We start from the raw sequence: 19,110 nt of genomic DNA, 5'->3' as shown, positions 1-19,110 counted from the left end.
AAATAATGATGACAGAGATGAATCCAGAAAATACAAAAAACAAATAGGTAGCTCCTTTTGCATGAAAAATAACAAAAAAAAAAAAAAAGAGAGAGAGAGAGTCCAAGAAGGAAACCTGAAAACACAGTCAGACTGGAAACACCGTGGCCTAGGGGCTGTGGGGGTTACCACTCACCTCATCCAGGAGAGAGCAGCAGGAGTAATATCCCTTTAAAGCAAAAGACACACACACAGCAACTAATCAAGACCCATAAATCCAATCACATATTCCCCAAGGTCAGTAACACACTGGATAGGAAAAATGAAAAGGACAATTGTAATGCTGTTTTTATTTAAAATTTTATTGAAACCCTCTTTCACCCGTTTACCGCTTCCTAAGTGAAAATGCATGTTGAAGTCTGAGCCTGATGGTATTATCTTCAAATTATTCCTTAAATACCTGAAAATGTGACTTTTGAAACTCGGGAAAGTGAAGCTAGGACAAGGATCCATTTTACATGCCTGCTTCTTTGTTTATTCATGAGCAGAGCTAGACTAAGAAACCTTTCAATGAGAAGGAGAGCATGTATACAGGAGTATAACTCTTTATTCTGAATTCTACCCTCACTGGCCCCATGAAAGGTAAGGAACACTTTAGATAGGGTGGGGAAGGGATTTTGGAAAACTTGTGATAAAGAGGAGTAAATTCTTCCTAAACTTGGCAAAACCTAACAGGTTACCCACACAGTCTGTGTCTTAAGTTAACGCACTTATGTAACTAGCATCAGAGTCTCCTTCAAGTGCCCTGTATATGTCATCAGTTTCCTCTTTCAAAGATTTCTCTTCTGTATCCTACTATATAGTTAGCAAGGCCAGCTTTCCTTGCCTATGTCTATGACGAATTGGCTAGAATAATTTAGGGTTTTTGAATGCCATCTCTTATCTATATCTCATTGGAGGTGTCTGCATGTAATAAATGCCTTAAAACCCTTTAACGTGTTTTTAAAATCTACTTTTAGAGCAAGTCCTATGCATGCGAATGACCAGGAATAGTTCTTCATATATTCAAGCTACTAATGTTTAAAGTATTATATAAATTTAGAAAATATTATCTAAAGGTATTTCCCATTAAATAAATCTAGAATATACTTAGTTCAAATATTTAGGAAGATTTAATTACTGTTACTCATAACTACTCTGCTGTGAATTTGAGTATCAAAATATAACTTTGCTTAGTTATTAAGTGGTTGATAGCTGTCCACCCTCTGCAGAAGTGTATCTGAATATCCAGGGGAATAATACCTGAAAAAGAAAATACGCCATTAAATGCTTGTGAAATGATCAACACAGCAGGCACATAAGATGCAGTATAGGGGATTGATCTGAAATAATCCTGTGAGTGAAATCTCAAATACACTCTGAATAATTATGCTCCAGTAACACTTTGTGCATAAAGTTAGAGGCTATCCAGGAAGAGAATACGAATTCATAAAACTGTGTTAGAGAAGTAGCAAAACATTTAAGGGATATAAATGTAATGGCAAATGGGAACATTTTCCAAACAAGAATCTTCAATCCAGTGACAATATTTTATTACAGAAACTTCATTTTAATCATATCAAGTGGCCAATGTTGCTTTAAGGATCATAGCTAATAGACCTTTTTCATAAGTTAGACTACACAGTCTATTGTTACTAATCAACTTCTGCATTCTAACTGCCTTAGAGATCATTCTCAGCATGGGTTTTAATCATATGTGGTCACCTAGGAAAACAAAAATTTCTGGGAGTATAATTCATATTGAAAAACTATTTAATAAAATATAATTTCATATTGAAAAACTATTTACAAATACTTGTATCATACAAACCTATGAAATTAATCATTTTTACTATCAATAGTTCTTGGGCATCTATAGTACTATACATTTACATTCATAAATTGAACATTTTATACAAGATTTAGTATAAAGTATTAAATATGTGGATCAATCAATTGTGAGATGCTTAATATGTCATGGAAATAATTTACATGCAGATAAATGAATGTCAAATAAAATTTAGCAGGCATTCTAGAATAATTTTTTAAAATTTATAAAGTATAATTCAAAAATTCTCAAATCACTCAAAATAGCTAAGCTTCTGAAGGCATTTTCTCCAGATAAAACCTAATATTAGAGACTTGCTTTGCCTTTTGTTAGTTATCTTTATCTATGCCCAGATGCTTGACCTAAAAACTCATAATTTATATTACACTAAAATTCCTTCCACAATTTATCAAGTTAAGGTGGACCAAAAAAAAAAAAAAAATACAGCTGTATTTTCTTAGTAGTGTGCTTATAGGCATACATAAACAGATACTTATGTACACACCCAAAAAGCTACCTGAAAGAATGTTTCTCCTCTAACAGTCTCTTACTCTTGAAAAAATTGTCTTTTAACAGTGGGTTTCTTTGAAGTATTCTTACACTGAGAAATTCACAACTCTTTCTTCTCTGAGTTAGTAAACAATTTTAAAGCAGACTTTACCTTCCTAGGCCTTCAAATGTATCAGACACCAGATAATATGAATTCAAGAGGTAGATTTTTAAATATCTTTAAAATTTTAACATTTTAATTTAAATATTAATAATTTTTATATTTTAATGTAATAAATATTTAATTTACCATACTAATATATTAATATTTTACGTATTTAATAATATAGTATTCTTAGTATTGATATAATGATGTTATCATTGATATTAGATTAATAATAATTGTTATTACCATGTTAAATATGGGAGCCACCAACTACATGTAGACTGAATGGGAGCCACCAGCCACTGAGAACTAGAAAAATGGCTCGTATGGGCCGGGCGCAATGGCTCACACCTGTAGTCCCAGCACTTTGGGAGGCTGAGGAGGGTGGAACACCTGAGGTCAGGAGTTCGAGACCAGCCTGACCAACATGGCAAAACCCCATCTGTGCTAAAAATACAAAATTAGCTGGGAATGGTGGTGCATGCCTGTAATCCCAGCTACTCAGGAAGCTGAGGCAGGAGAATTGCTTGAACCCCGGAGGTGGCAGTTGCAGTGAGCCGAGATCGCGCCATTGCACTCCAGCCTGGGCAACAAGAGTGAAACTCCATCTCAAAAATATAAATTAATTTTTTTTAAAAAAGGCTAGTATGTCTGTATTTGGATTATATAAAATTTGCAGTTGAAAAAATAGACTCACAAGTTGTTCCAAACATATCTAAAAGTTTTCCAATAACTGAATCAAGTGTCAGTTTTTAAATTTTAAATTCAGTATTAAAAATTCAGTTTAATAGACATACTAGCCATTTTTCTAGTCCTCAGTAGCCACATGTAGCCCTTTGGCTAAGCATTTTTCTCATTTAATTCTAACTATATGAAATAGGTAATTATCTTTAATCACCTTGTATAGATGCGGAAACTGTGGCTAAAAGGGTTAACTATTATTACCTTCAAGGTAATAGTTATAGTAAGTAGTTATAACTGAGAGAGGAATTAAGGTCTGTTTGACACCTAAGCCTGAGCTCTTAGCATACTCCTTTGGAAAGAAAATGAGCCTCTAGATAAGACCAGGAAATTCCTTCCCTCTGGCCAGCAAACACGGCTATCCCAACTTACCTCTAAATTGGCCTTTAAGAATGTAAGCGAATTGACCTTATCCTAGACCCACAGAGAATTGGGGTTATTATTATATTGTTATGATACCAGAAATATGCTGAATGGCAGACTGTGTCCATATCTCCCTCCCCAAATTAGATGTTGCCCCAAAGCTGCTTCCCCATCCCAGCTGAGGCAGAAATTTTGAAGAAAAATGAGTTCAAAAACACCCTATGGCTGTGGAGTGAGCCAGGCCCAGAACTTAGGTCTTCTACTGTCTAGTCCAGACCCCTTTCCTCTCATTTACCTACCTTTCTGTATTAAAAAAATTTAAAGATTACTAAATCAGAAGGCAATATGAAACAAATGTTTAGGTTAGTAACTGATAAATGTAAATGTACCAGTTGATAAACTGTCTTACAAAGGATAATTAATTCTAAAATAGTTGTCACCAAGTGATTCTCGAGAATTATGTAATTGTAAAAATAAAACTATTTTGAGATTATATTTGTCTATTTTCATAGAAGGACAACATTTCCAAGATGTCTATAAAATACCATTTTATAGAACCTAATGCTTTAACACATAACTGAGGTTTTCCTACTTGCCCTGTGTGGGTAAAATATATATATATCAGAAATTTGAAAACATTAGTCAGGTAACCAAAGTTCTTTGTGATAATTAGCCAATTTTAAAAATAAAATCTCAGCCCACAGAACTGGAGCAGTTAAAAATTTACAATGGTATTTTGACAAGGCACTAGATTAATTTCTAATGTGATGGAGTTGGCTGTTTTTCCTGGTGCTCAATTAAAATATGCCTTCAAAAAAGTGGGAAAAAAACTTCTCTTCAACAAAGCACCTTACCATTGGTTGATTCTAATAGGTCATTCATTCTGGGGATGCTTTAGTTTTTTTTTTTTTTTTTTCCGCATCTTTCTATAACTTTGTGACAAAATTGCATTGAAAATTACCTTAAACTTATATAAAATACCATTCTTCCTGAAGGGACATATATTCCATGTATAAAAATTAATTTTATTTTCTTCATAAAAGATTTTAATATTTCCTTCATTTAATGGTTTTACATTAAATGAATGTTATATAAACTTTTAAAATATATATTTGTGGCCAGGTACGGTATGGTGGCTCACGCCTATAATCCCAGCACTTTGGGAGACCAAGGTGGGTGGATCACAAGGTCAAAAGAGCTAGACCATCCTGGCCAACATGGTGAAACCCTGTTTCTACTAAAACTACAAAAAATTAGCTGGGAGTGGTGGCGCACACCTGTAGTCCCAGCTACTTGGGAGGCTGAGGCAGGAGAATAGCTTGAACCCAGGAGGCGGAGATCTCAGTGAGCCAAGATTGTGTTACTGCACTCCAGTTTGGAGACAGAGCGAGACTCCATCTCAAAAAAATAAATAAAAATAAATTTATATATTTAGACAAATTATACATGTTATGATATATCACTGCTTTGATGTATCATATATATTAATATTTCAAAACTGACTTATTGGAACTCTTTTGGTCAAGGAGTTCTCATAAACTTTCTAAAAGTGCACAAACTTGCAACTCTGGAAAGAATTTACTGGGTAAAAATATGTGGATAGAAAACAAATGTTAATCTTAAAATTGCTTTTGTGCTTTTAAAATTAATGTTACCATATGTATTAAACACTATTGATATTAAATAGGAAGAATTAACAGACATGTTACAACTTACGTAAGTATATGTTACAGCATGTAAGTTTTAAAAATTAGAATTTATATTTTCCAATATTAATCAAAGAAAATAAGAAATAAATGTAGGATTAGAAAACACAGATAAATATGTCTTTATCCTGCATGCGTTGGGGGCATTTTTAAAGATTCAGTTGTTTAAATCATTCTATCTTTTTTTGGTAACTTTGCTTTTATTTATTTTGAGTTTAGTGGAATAGCTCTCCTTTAGGTTTACAAGGACTGAGGCTTAGGCTGAATGCTCTGCAAATCAACTTCATTTAAAAATGAATCTTTTTATTAATCTTGAAAATAGCATCTTGCTATATTACTCTGAAGTACCTGCATATCATAAACATTACTTTGGGTTTTTTTTGCATTTAGATAGTAACTTTTTTTTGTTACTCAACATCTGTTTAATATGCAGGGAACTATGAAAATCAGAATCTATAGGCCTTTTATAATCAGATATTCACAATTTAAAAACTGGTTACTTTGAACTCTATATTTGGGTACTCTTTAGTAAAGCATGTGTTAAATTAGTACAAAAATGTATTCGATGACATTCCAGTTTGAAATGGAAATGTGTGTGTCTGTCAGATCATTCATTAATTTGGCAGGGGGAAGAGATCAAGAGAGGAATAAAGGTACATATTGGCCTCACATCATATTTCAAAGTCCACATTTTGACACAGTGGATATAAAACCTAGATTTGAAGACAGAAAAACTATATTCTAATATTGAACATTTCAAAGTCCATTTTCCCTACCTCACTATTTCCTCTGGGTAACAATTGTTAATACTGTTGATGTATTCTTGAAGGAGAGAACCAGGTTCTGCTTTTATCTCTTGAACTTTTTTAAGGCCACCACTTGTTACGAAAAGTCGTCGAGCTTTGCTATCATGCGGCAGCACCTTGCAAAGTGAAGCACATAAAATGTCAGCTTTTCTTTTCCAAGTTAGATTATTACTATTGAGAAGCAATAATGTATGTAAGAAAATGTAAAAGAGAATTTATACCCAATATACCTAAAACATAATGAGCCAAATCTGCTGATGATTTGAAGTGAAATGTGCTCTTTTTAGAATGTGTTAATGTTTAGGCTAAAGAAATGAAATAAAGGCAATGAACATGGGCAAAGGCAACGGAGATCCACTCACAGATGTAAAATACAAAGCTTACACCATTCAAGGTCTCTCTGCTCCCTGAGAATTTAAAGGCAAGCTCCTTAACAAGGCACAAAGGGTCCTCTGGGACCCAGCTCCTAAATACCTCTCCAGCCACCACTACTCTCCGTCCTAAATATTGTTTCAGTAACATCACAGCATGCATGCTGTGCCATCTCTTGCCTTTGCCCATGCTGTTACCTCTTCCCAAAATGGCTTTCCACACTCCACAAACCTCTCCCGTTATGCTTGGTTAGCTCTTAGTCATCTTTTAAGACTTAGCTCAAGTGTCACCTCCTTTAAGAATCCTTCTCTGGAAGCCCCTATCCCCTTATCCCAGGATGAATTGAGTCCTTCTCTTCCGTCAGCATTCTGTCAAACCACCATCGGTGTGCTTACCACATAATACCTAAATACCACACAATATTTTAATTTTAATTTTTAATTATGCATTATATGTCTGTCACAATGTCACTGAAGGCAGAAACTATACTTGACTTCATTCATTCATTTCCCTCTAGCCTGGTACCTAACAGAGGTTTGACAAATGTTTAACAAATGAATAAATATACTAAAGTGTAGGCAGAGAAAGGAGACTGAAATGTTAGAGAGACAGAAGACCAGAAATGTAAGGAATCAATAAATCCAAGAGAAGGTTTCTTAAAGCAACCAATGAAAACTAAAAAACAAGTCATCACTGGATCTGACAGTGAAGAAAGGTGCTGAAGACTTGAGTAAAGGCAGCTGTGTGTGGAGGGGAAGTTGAGGAAGCCAGGTTATCAGCAGCTGAGGAAAGTGTCCGAAGTAAGGAAGTCAAGACGAACTTTAAAGTTTCAGAAAGAGAAAACAGAGGGAATCAGTAGACCAAGGTAGGATAGAACTAAAGGCTAAAGATGTTGCAGGTTTTGATCTTAGGATCAAGGAGACTTGAGCACGTTTGCATGTTGACAGGAAAAAGCCAGTGGAAATGAAGAAATTTATTATGAGAGACAAAAAAAAAAAAAAAGACTGACCAGACTAGGAAGGTCCTGGGGAAGGGGTGGGCTCACAATGTGGGAAGTCCTGCTCTCCTCCTTGGTCACTGCTACTATCCCTCTGACAGAAACACCCTTTTTTCCCATCTTGTTCCTTCTGCAAGGAGACCAGCTCCTTTTACTTGTCCTTCCTCCATTGAAGCCCTATGTAAACATTTCAGACTACATTCACTCATTCCTTCTTTTAAACAAGTTTATCTCCCACTCTAGTACATTGAAATGTTTTCTAATTGTTTTGTCTGCTCTCCTCAGCTACATTATAAAGTTCCCTGAAGAACAACTTAATCTTTTTTGTCTGTTCCCCAGTGCTCAACAGAGAGCTGGGTACATGTAGGCATTTAACAAATAATTTAAAACCACAAAAGGATCTTGCTAATAGAACAATAATATAAATCAACGGACAATAAAAGATTGCACTAGCATGTATTTGTAAAAAATGTAATATTCCATAAATATATTGGTTTTACATATTTCATTTGGCCTGGAGAATTTTCATTACTCCCTATCTCTGTCCCTAGCCACTTCAGTACCTCTTCACCTTCTACCTTGCTTTATCATCTCTTTTTAGTGCTTTGGTATCTTTCGATTAAGAAAATATTCCTGAAGGCACATTGATAAGTGTATATGATACAGGTACTGTATTTATTTTATCTTGGGGCTAACTTCCACACATCCCACTGGTTTTACGTATTTTGAACTCTTAATGTGTTTACTTTCATAGCTACTTCAATAAAACCAGAATATCTCACTCACTAGCCTAAAAGATTAAACTACAAAATGAAACTTTCAGAAATAATGTCAATTACCCAGTTCAAGAACAGATGACTCTGTCTGTAGATGATCTATGCAGCCCCGACCCCTTATCACTCTTAGATGACCAAATTAGCTGGTCACTTTCTTAGCACCCAAAAGTACAAAAAAAAGAAAAAAAAAAAGAAAGAAAGAAAGAAATTGATCAATTTCCCTTGCGGTAATTTAGTCTTTTCTCTGCATTATTTGGTTATTTAGTTGGTTTGTCAAGAGGGCATGCCATTATATCTCCCACATCCCATATAACTAAGAGGGGGAGGTTATTTTCTTGGAAGGAGGAAGAAAGGACATAGGTGTTTGATACACAGAACTGTATCCTGCCTGGGTGAGTGGCTTCAGCAATGTGAAACTTCTACTTTCCCGTGGCTCTGGCACTTGAGGGCCAGTTATACTGTTGGAGATCATGAACAGAGTTGAGAGAACTGAAGGCTGTTAGCAGACTCTATCTTTCAGATGAAGACCTAAAACTAGACAAACTTATTTGCAGGAACTACTTTAAAAGTTGTAACAATACATAGTTTTTGTTCATTATTTGTAGAAACATAGTATATGAATAGTAATTTCTCATTTATATAGCATTATAACTGACTATTCAAATGAATTTGCCATCCCCCATTCATTTTTTTAAAAAATCTTTTAAATTAGCCTGACCTACTTGCACATTTTATTTCTTAAATACAACTCTTTGGTTGTTTTTGTTCTTTTGAGTGTTTAATATGTGCCTGGGATTGAGCTAAATGCTTAACATACGATAATATCTCATTTACTCTTTACAATGACCCTATGAAATAAGTACTCTTAATTATTTACATTTTATGGGTAACCAAACTAAGGTTTAGAGAGGTCAATATTTTGTTAAAGAATTATAGAGCTGGTAAGTGGGAACTCCAGGTACTCCAGTTCAGAACCTGAGCTCATAACCACCATGGGCTACTACTCGCACAGACCCCATTTTCCTAAGCCAAATTCACTGAGCATAATTTAGCCAGCTCTTGACAGCTTAGGGTCACCATCCTGACTGTCAGTGTCTGTGGTAATAGAGTCATTCTCTTTTATCCTTTGCTATTGGTAATCAGCTCTGCTGGCTGTGCCCACTTCTAGCAGCTTGACCTTTCTACCTTACTACCATTTACTATCATTTAATCTGCAACAATCTAAGAAATATGACAGCTATATTTGTTAAAATTGTTCATAAAATAAGTCAATATGCTCCAAATGACTGTCTGAGAACATCTCCAGTAAAGCACATGAACTTTGTGAAAGATGTTTCAGTGGCTCAGAAACCTTTTTCCTTTTCTCTTTATGATCTTTGCAGTACTCCCAGGTGAGTGAGATGAAAGACACTAGAAAGATTACTAAAAGTCACTTACCAATATAAATTATCTATATTATGAGATTTTTATTTTCTGGGAACAGTTAAAAAGACAGTAGAGGCTTTGAGGAAAATGTGAGGATGAAGAAAGTGTTTTATTTACATGTGAATTTTGTTAAGGTAACTTCCCTGTCCATACAGATTGGTGAGAGTTAAGCAGTAAAACCATGACCCCGTCTTACAGAAAAAGCTACTGACCCAACAGAAAAAAATAATAATAATAAGTTAACAAATCATTTTGATTTTCTTCCTCCCCTTAGAGGCTGGCATTTCTTACCTTACTGAACTGTCCAACCACATGCTTCAGAATATTGGGAGGAGCATCATATAGAAATGGTTCAAGGGCTGGTAAGTAAGTGCATTTTTGCAGGATACTCTTTATGGCTTTTTTACTCTTGAAATACAAAGCAGAATGTATATATAAGTAAGTAATCAATGAAACCTTGGCAAGAATTCAAGTCTCACATTACAGGAATTTGAAAATAAAATCAACTTCCTGGTCTAAGCTGCAGTTGTTTCATTTTTTTAAATTGCTGTCAAAAAAAAAAAAAAAACTCCTGCTTTGATTGGTTTTATCATAGAATATCCTACAAGTTGTCTTTGTGTTAAGCCTTAAAATGTAAAGTGTATTACTGAGCTCTTAAAATACCTAGAAGAAAATTAAAATTATAAAGCGCAAAGTTACAGACTATAAATTAATATGTACTATATTAGAGTAAAAATTTGTATACAGGAAACAGATAACTAATACATCCCATTTCTACTTGTCAACAAGTACAAGAAAATCATTTAGTTTTTTGAAGAATGTCATTACAGGCTTTCTATATTCTCCATGATTTCATGGCTTATACATAGGCAGTCAAAATGGCTACAGTGTGCATTATTCAATGAGCATTTGCAGAGGTGCTGCTATAGCTCGTGGGTAGACATTTCCCCATTCACAGAAGCAAAACAGATAGGATCTACTCAACTGCAGAGAAAAGATCTTCTCAACAGTAGGGAGTGTATCACCCACAAGCAGAAGAATACGTACCATATGTACCATTTCTACCCCCTCCTGCACTCCGTATTTCAAGGTGACATCATGTGGTGCTGACCCTTGCCACAAGTGGAGAAGGGCCCTGATGGGGCTGCTGCACATCATGGCAGCCAGCCCTCAGGCCATGGCTAGTTGTGGTTCATTTTCTTTGTCTTAAAGGCTATCCCCTTCAGTTGGAAAGCTTCACAGTTGGGTTTGTCTCCAGCTATTTTCCACTAGAATTCCACATCTGCTTGACTGAGGTTTTGTGCTTCAGTGCTCCCTTATGGTTTTTCTCTTCACCTATTTTTTCTCTGAGGCCTTACCCAACCTGGTCTTCTGAGATCACCATATTGTTTTGCTGCTGAGTATTTTGCAATGCTCTTGAAATGTCAAGGAGCATTGTGATTTTCACATCATGAACTTTTTAATTGATAAATCGATTCAGCAAAACTTTATCACAGGTTTGTTATTAGTAAAGAATCTCTTGAATTTAAGGTTTCCTGGAGACCCAGGCTAAGTAGTCTTGCACAGCCTCTTATTGCTTGACACATTTATCCTCAAACACTGTTTTACAAATTAGATTAAATAAAACAAGGAATGTAAAATATGCAGCTCAGCTTTTTCCCACAAGTAGTATAATGTAAGTTGGAATTAAACTCTAAATTCCCAATATACTTGGGAACTATCTTAAATCATGGTAATCTTAGCAAGCTAACAAATTTAACTTCATGTTATCAGTGAAAACGTCCTTGAACAGTGTAGCAGAAATCACATACACTGTACAATAAAGACACCCTTATTCTACTAGTTCTAAGTTGATGTGTTATTAAGTTATTAATCAAGAACTGTAGAAAAGAGTCCGATGACCCTAGAAATTCACTGAGCTTTACTATCTTTCATGTGGAAGAAATATAATCAGCTTATGATTACATTCTTCTAGATAGAAATGTATATCATAATTCATAATCAGCTGTATTATCCAGCATGATAGAAATCCTAGTTACTTAAGACTTTGTTTACATGTCTATTTGACAATGAAAAGGAATGAAGTACTGACACACGCAACAACATGAATGAACCTCACAAATGTTACCCTTAGTGAAAGACACCAGGCACAAAAGTTCACATACTGCATAATTTCATTTATATGGATTGTCCAGAAAAGTCAAATTTAGAAAGACAGAAAGTAGATTATAGTTGTCTGGAGCTGGTAGGTATAATTGAGAGGAGGAAGAGGGAGTGACTACAAATGGGCATGAGGCTTCCTTCTGGGATGATGAAAATATTCTGAAATTTGATTGTGAAGATGGTTGCACAATTCTGTAAAGTTACTAAAAATCATTTAATTGTGTACCTAAAATGAGTGAATTTATGGTATGTAAATTATATCTCAATAAAGTTGTTAAAAAGACTTAAACTCAGCCAGGCACGGTGGCTCAGGCCTGGAATCCCAGCAGTTTGGGAGGCCAAGGGAGGTGGATCACCTGAGGTCAGGAGTTCGAGACCAGCCTGGCCAACATGGTGAAACCCTGTCTCTACTAAAAATACAAAAATTAGCCCGGTATGGTGGTGGGTGCCTATAGTCCCAGCTACTCAGGAGGCTGAGACTCTGTCTCAAAAAAAAAAAAAAAAGACTTAAACTCCTTTCTTGAATTGCAAATGTTTTCTCCAAGTTTGTGTGGCTTGTCTTTTCATTTTCTTAATGGTAACTTTTTCTTTTTTAAAGACAGGATCTCACTTTGTTACCCGGGCTGCAGTGCAGTGTCAGGGTCATAGCTCACTGCAGCCTCAAATTCTTGGGCTCAAGTAATCCTCCTGCCTTAGCCTCCCAAGTAGCTGGGACTCCAGGGATGCACCACCACACTCTGCTAGTTTTGTTGTTTTTTTGTAGAGATAGAGTCTCACTATGTTGCCCATGCTGGTCTCAAAACGCCTCACCTCAAGTGATCCTCTTGCCTTGTCCTCCAAAGTGTTGGGATTATGGGCATAAGTCATGTGCCCAGGCTTAATGGTGTCTTTTGAAGCGTAAGAGTTTTTTTTTATTTCAATGAAATATAATTTATCAATTTTTAAAATCACTTGTGTTTAGGTAAAATATCTAAAAAATAATTGCCTAACCTGAGGTCACACAAATTTATTCCTAGGTTTCTTCTAAGAGATTATAGACTTAACATTTATATTTAGATCTATGATCCATTTTGAGATAACTCTGGTATATGGTATGAGATAGGGGTCCAAATTAATATTTTTACTTGAGAATACAATTGTCCCAGCACTTTTGTTGAAAAGACTATTCTTTCCACATTAAATTGCCTTGGCATCTTTATGAAAAATCAGATGATAAAAAGGGTTTATTTCAGATTCTCAATTCAATTCCATTGATACATATGTCTTTCTGTAAGCAAGTACCACATTATCTTGATTACTATAAGCTTTGTGGTACATTTTGAAATTGGGCAGTGTTAAGTTCTTCTTTTTCAAGATTGTTTTGCTAGTCTGGGTTCTTTTCATTTCCACATGAATTTTCAGATAAGCTTCTCAATTTCTGGGGGGATAAAAAAGCCAGCTAGGATTTTGATAGATATTATGTTAAATATATAGATCAGTTTAGAGTATCGCCAGTTTAACAATATTGAATCTTCCAGTTCATGAACATGGAATGTCTCATAATTTATTTTTTAAGTTATGTTTTATAGTTTTCAGGGTACTAGTCTTAAACTTGTGTTAATTTGTATGTATTGAATTCTTGATGTTATTATGAATAAAATTATTTTCTTAATTTCATATTTGAATTGTTTGTTACCTGTATATGAAAATAAAATTGAGAGGCCAGCAGCAGTGGCTCACGCCTGTAATCCCATCCACTTTGGGGGGCCAAGGCAGGTGGATCATTTGAGCTCAGGAGTTCAAGACCAGCCTGGCCAACATGGCAAAACCCTGTTTCCACTAAACATACCAAAAAAATTAGCCAGGCATGGTGGTACATGCCTGTAATCCCAACTACTCAGGAGGCTGAGGCACAAGAATCACTTGAACCTGGGAGGTGGAGGTTGCAGTAAGCTGAGATTGCACCAGTGCACTCCAGCCTGGGCAGCAGCCCAGCCTGGGCAACACAGTGAGACCGTCTCAAAAAAGAAAATACAATTGATTTTTGTATATTGATCTTGTATCCCATGACTTTGTTGAACTCTTATTAGTTCTATGATTTGTGTGTGTGTGTGTGCACGTGTGTGTGTGTCTGTGTGTGTGAATTCCTTAGGATTTTCTACATACAAGATCATGTCACATGTTGGTTTTAAGATTCGTTATCTTCTAGAAGATACTCATTATGATTGGTTGTTTATGGCTGTGAGCAGAATAAAATAGCTCTTACAACTCCATACTATGAATTATACAGAAATTTTATGGGGCCAAAAAACTCTCCCAGCCAGGTGCGGTGGCTCACGTCTATTCCCAGCACTTTGGGAGGCCGAGGCGGGCGAATCACGAGGTCAGGAGATCGAGACCATCCTGGCTAACATGGTGAAACCCCGTCTCTACTAAAAATACAAAAAATTAGCTGGGCATGGTGGCGGGCACCTGTAGTCCCAGCTACTTGGGAGGCTGAGGCAGAAGAATGGCGTGAACCCAGAAGGCGGAGGTTTCAGTGAGCCAAGACTGCACCACTGTACTCCAGCCTGGGTGACAGAGCGAGACTCTGTCTCAAAAACAAAAACAGCAGCAACAAAAAAAACCTCTTCTATTTACCTAACTCAGTAAATCAAGTAATATCTTACCTTGGACTAATGAATAACAGATTATAAATTTTGCTAATTGTCACTGCATTTAGTAGTTAATGTTTATCCTTAGACACAATATATGATGATGTCAGAGAAGGAATCCTGAGCTATATATTGAGGGCATTCTGAGGGTTTGAGCCTGGTTTCCTTATTAACTAGCATAGCATCTACAGTTCTAAATTCATTCATTTTTCTATCATTTCTAAAAACTGACTGTATCCTCCCCGATTCGGGCTATTGGAAAAACCACATAACAACACTATTTTTTACCTCTTAACACTACACATAAAAATAGCAATTAACAAAATAAAATTGACAATACTATGGGAAACCAACACAATTTAAACTGCTTTTCACTGAAAATTGGAAGAATATCAAAAATTACTCATTGTTGCTTTCCTTAATGGATTATTGATGTGGCTTGCTCCCAGTGTTAGAAAGTAAACCTTATCAATAGTATGGCCTGCTCTCTGTGTTGGGGCCTGGTGGGTGGTGATTGGATCATGGGGGTGGCTTCTGATGCTTTAGCACCCTCCCCCTAGTGCTGTCTCATGGTAGAGTTTGTATTAGTCTTTTTTCATGCAGCTGATAAAGACATACCCGACATGGGGAAGAAAAAGAGGTTTAACTGGAGTTACAGTTCCACATGGCTGGGGAGGCCTCAGAATCATGGCAGGAGACAAAAGGCACTTCTTACATGGCAGTGGCAAGAGAAAATGAGAAAGATGCAACAGTGGAAACCCCTGATAAAACCATCAGATATCATGAGACTTAATCCCTACCACAAGAACAGTATGGGGGAAACCATCCCCATGATTCAAATTATCTCCCACTGGGTCCCTCCCACAACACATGGGAATTATGGGAGTACAATTCAAAATGAGATTTGGGTGGGGACACAGAGCCAAACCATATCAGAGTTCTCATGAGATCTGCTTGTTTAAAAGTGTGTAGCACCTCCACCTTCACTCCCTCTCTCCTGCTCCATGATGTGAAAACATTCTTATTTCCCCTTTGCCTTCTGCCATGATTGTAAGTTTCATGAAGCCTCCCAGCCACGCTTCCTGTACAACATACAGAACTGTGAGTCAATTAAACTTCTTTTCTTTATCAATTACGCAGTCTCAGGTAGTTATTTACAGCAGTGTGAGAACAGGCTAATGCAATTATCTTGAAAAACTCTTAAAAATTTTAAAAAATTCTTTTCAGAAAGTTATTTTTATTCTGAAAGCATTGTGGTCCAAAGAGTAACAGCTATTAAAATGAAGAGGAACATAGGAGTAAATCTTTATGACCTTTGGTTAGACAAAGCCTTCTTAGATACAACACAAAAAGCATATGCAACAACAACAAAAATCGATCAACTGAATTTAATTAAAATTTAAAACTTTTGTGCTGCAGACAATATCATCAAGAAAATAAGACAACCCATAGAATGTGAGAAAATACTTGTAAATCATACATCTGATAAGATCTTGCATCCAGAATATACAAAGAACTCTTATAACTCAATAATAAAAAGATAAATAACACAGTTTAAAATGAGCAAAGGGTCTGAATAGACATCGCTCTAAAGAAGATGTATGAACAGCCAATAAGCATATGAAAAGATTTTCAACATCATTAGCCATTTGACAAATGCAAATCAAAACCACAATGAGATACCAATTCAAACCCACTAGGATGGCTACAATAAAAAATAAAGATAATAACAAGAGTTGGCAAAGATGTACTACCTTGCTGGTAGTACACTGGAAAACAGTTGGGCAGTTTCTCCAGATGTTAAACAGAGTTATCCATTGACCCAGCAATTTCATCCCTGGGTAAATACCCAAGAGAAATGAAAACACACATCCACATGAAAACTTGTTACAATAATGTTCATAACAGCATTACTCATAATAGTCAAGAGTAGAAATAATCCAACATCCATCAGCTGGTAAATGGATAAACAAAATGTGACATGTTAATACAACAGAATATTGTATTGGCAATGGAAAGGAACAAAATACTGATATATGCCACAACATGGACGAACTGTGAAACTTCAACTAAGTAGTAAAGAAGCCAGGCACATGGCTAGGTGTGGTGGCTCACACCTCTTATCCCAGTGCTTTGGGAGGCCAAGGGAGGGACTGTTTGAGGCCAGGAGTTTAAGACCAGCCTGGGCAACACAGTGAGACCCTGTCTCTCCAAAAAAAGAAAAAATTAATTAGCCAGATGTGGCAGTACACACTTGTAGTCTTAGCTACTTGGGGGCCTAAGGCAGGAGGATCACTTGGGCCCAGGAGTTCAAGGCTGCAATGAGTTATGATTATGCCACTGCACTCCAGTCTGCAACAGAAAGAAACCCTATCTCTAAAAAGGTTATATATGTTGTATGACTCCATTAAATGACATGTCCAAAAGAGGAAAATCCATAGAGACAGTAAATTAATGGTTGCCTGGGGCTAGGCAGAGGGGATACAGAATCACAACTAATGTGTAGCATTTCTTTTGTGGGGAATAAAAATATTCTAAAATTAGATAGTGGTGGTGGTTTCACAATTCTGTAAATATACCCAAAACCATTAAATGGTACACTCTAAATGGATAAAGGTAAGGCATGTGAACTATAGCTCAATAACGCTGCTAAAAAATGAAGGAGGAACGACTATTACCATAAGAACACAATAATTAAATAACTATCTTAAACATAGTTTTATAACTAGAATGAGCTGATTCAATGCCAAATTTCAATATGATGCCTCTAAATCCAAACAAATAAAGATATATTTGAATGAAAATTTTCAAAACATGTAGATAAGCTTATTAGAAAAAAAATTATTCTCCATTTTTATTAAGAGATTTGGAATAACATGGGAGCAAATAGTAAGAAAATCTATAGAATGTGAGAAAGTATTTGCAAATCATACATTTTATAAGAACTTGTACCCAGAATATACAAAGAACTCTTACAATTCAATAATAAAAAGATAAGTAACCCAATTTAAAATGAGCAAAGGGTCTTCTGAATAGTTATTTCTCCAAAGAAAACATAAGAGAAATTCCAAAAAACTGCTCATTGGTTCTCCTGCATGGAAACCAATTAGAGAATGCTTACAGAAGCTGACATGCCTTTGGGACAAAATGAACTTCAACATGGGCTTATAATTTGAAAGCTGCCATAGAGTAACAAATGAGAAATACCATTAGACAGTTCTTGACACTCTTGGATACACTTTTCCCTACTGAGATGGTGTCAAATTGAACAGGCTTGAATGGACGTTTATTCTACACCCTTTAAAATAACAGCTGATAGAATTCAAGAGACCGTGGGGAAAGAAAAAAGAATGACCAAATTTCTACAATAATAAAATATTTGGATGGGCCTGAAGCCTTTAAAAGATTATTGATGGAATAATGATTGGTAACTTTTTAACTTACCACTAAGTGTATTTCCTGACAGTAATACTGTACTAAATATAGGCAGAAGGAAGTTAATTTCTATTAGTTAACCTAAAAATACCACTTGTTAAACAAAATGATATTTATCTTACTTCAAAAAGTGAACTTTTCAAATTTATTTTTCTCCAACGATATGCATACAATATAGTATCATAATAATTTATTAAAAAGCAAGTTATATAAGGTAGTAGCATATAAAAAGTACATACTCTCGCCTAAGGGACTATTTGCAAGGGCTTCTCAAGCTGAACTTACTACTGAGTCCACTATTAATGATTAATGCTCTAGCTCATATATCCCTTTACTTTATTTCCAAACCTTAAGAGGAAACTCAGGAGGGTGGCAGGAGAGGACGGAAGAGGAGAAGGAAAGGAAGAGCAGAAAAACAACAATGATAATGGGTTAAAGAAATACAAAGCCAAAAGAGGACTACATCTGTAGACTAACATTATATACATGTATACATGTATATCAGCTGTGCTTGGACAACTCAAAGCTGGGAATAGAGTTTTGGTTTCTCACCAGAAAGTTAAAGAGACCTGCTAAACTAGAAAAGACTTTATATTGTCAATCTTTCTCTCTTTACCAAGCATTGCCAAAGAATACACATGTGACAGACATATGAGGGAAGTTCTAAATCTATTAAATTATTGTTGGTCTAGAAAGCCTTATAAAAACTGAGAAAAAAATGTTAAATCTTAGAAACCAATTTCCCTCAAGGAATTAGTAGAGAAATAATATGCAAACATGACCAAATACACATAAATTTGCTTTTATAAAATTTACAAGTCAAATAGATAATTTGCTATACATAACTTTCAGAGTCCCTTAAGTGTATAGTTCAAGTAAACTTCCCATCTCATTATGCCATCTAAAGTTTCACCAAATTGTTTTCCTATTTGTTAGTTTACTGTTTTAATTAAAATGTAAATATAATTTAATTTACTGTTAAATTATTGTCTTTTCTGTGAACTTCCCTCAATCCAAGTCAATTTTACAAGCTGCTTTCAAAAACATACATGTTTTCCTAATAGGAACTATGCTGGAAAACATTTTATTTCTTTTTTTTAAATTCTAAAATCATTAAACAATCCATCCTTCTTCATATTCATGTTTTGTGAATCATTTTAGTAGTCAGTAATATTTCAGAAAGTCTGCCTTT

The 19,110-nt window shown here is 35.5% G+C and overlaps 1 protein-coding gene across 4 annotated transcripts in view; it reads right to left on the bottom strand.

Annotated features, from left to right (window-relative positions):
- Window positions 1-320: 320 nt before the first annotated feature.
- Window positions 321-19,110, bottom strand: part of SPAG6 (sperm associated antigen 6) — a 66,158-nt gene continuing 47,368 nt past the window's right edge. For 2 of the 4 annotated variants that reach the window (XM_050804056.1, XM_050804058.1), the window contains exons 9-11: window positions 9,979-10,095; window positions 6,088-6,233; window positions 321-1,281 (exon numbers count right to left, since the gene is read on the bottom strand). In XM_050804056.1, coding sequence (XP_050660013.1) covers window positions 1,212-1,281; window positions 6,088-6,233; window positions 9,979-10,095 — 333 coding nt within the window. In that variant the 3' untranslated portion in view covers window positions 321-1,211. The remainder of the gene's footprint in view (window positions 1,282-6,087; window positions 6,234-9,978; window positions 10,096-19,110) is intronic. The other 2 variants (XM_050804059.1, XM_050804060.1) reach the window with 2 other exon arrangements.

Source organism: Macaca thibetana, chromosome 9 (assembly GCF_024542745.1).
Source record: "Macaca thibetana thibetana isolate TM-01 chromosome 9, ASM2454274v1, whole genome shotgun sequence".
Taxonomy (NCBI): domain Eukaryota; kingdom Metazoa; phylum Chordata; class Mammalia; order Primates; family Cercopithecidae; genus Macaca; species Macaca thibetana.
This window is presented reverse-complemented; position numbering and strand designations above follow the sequence as displayed.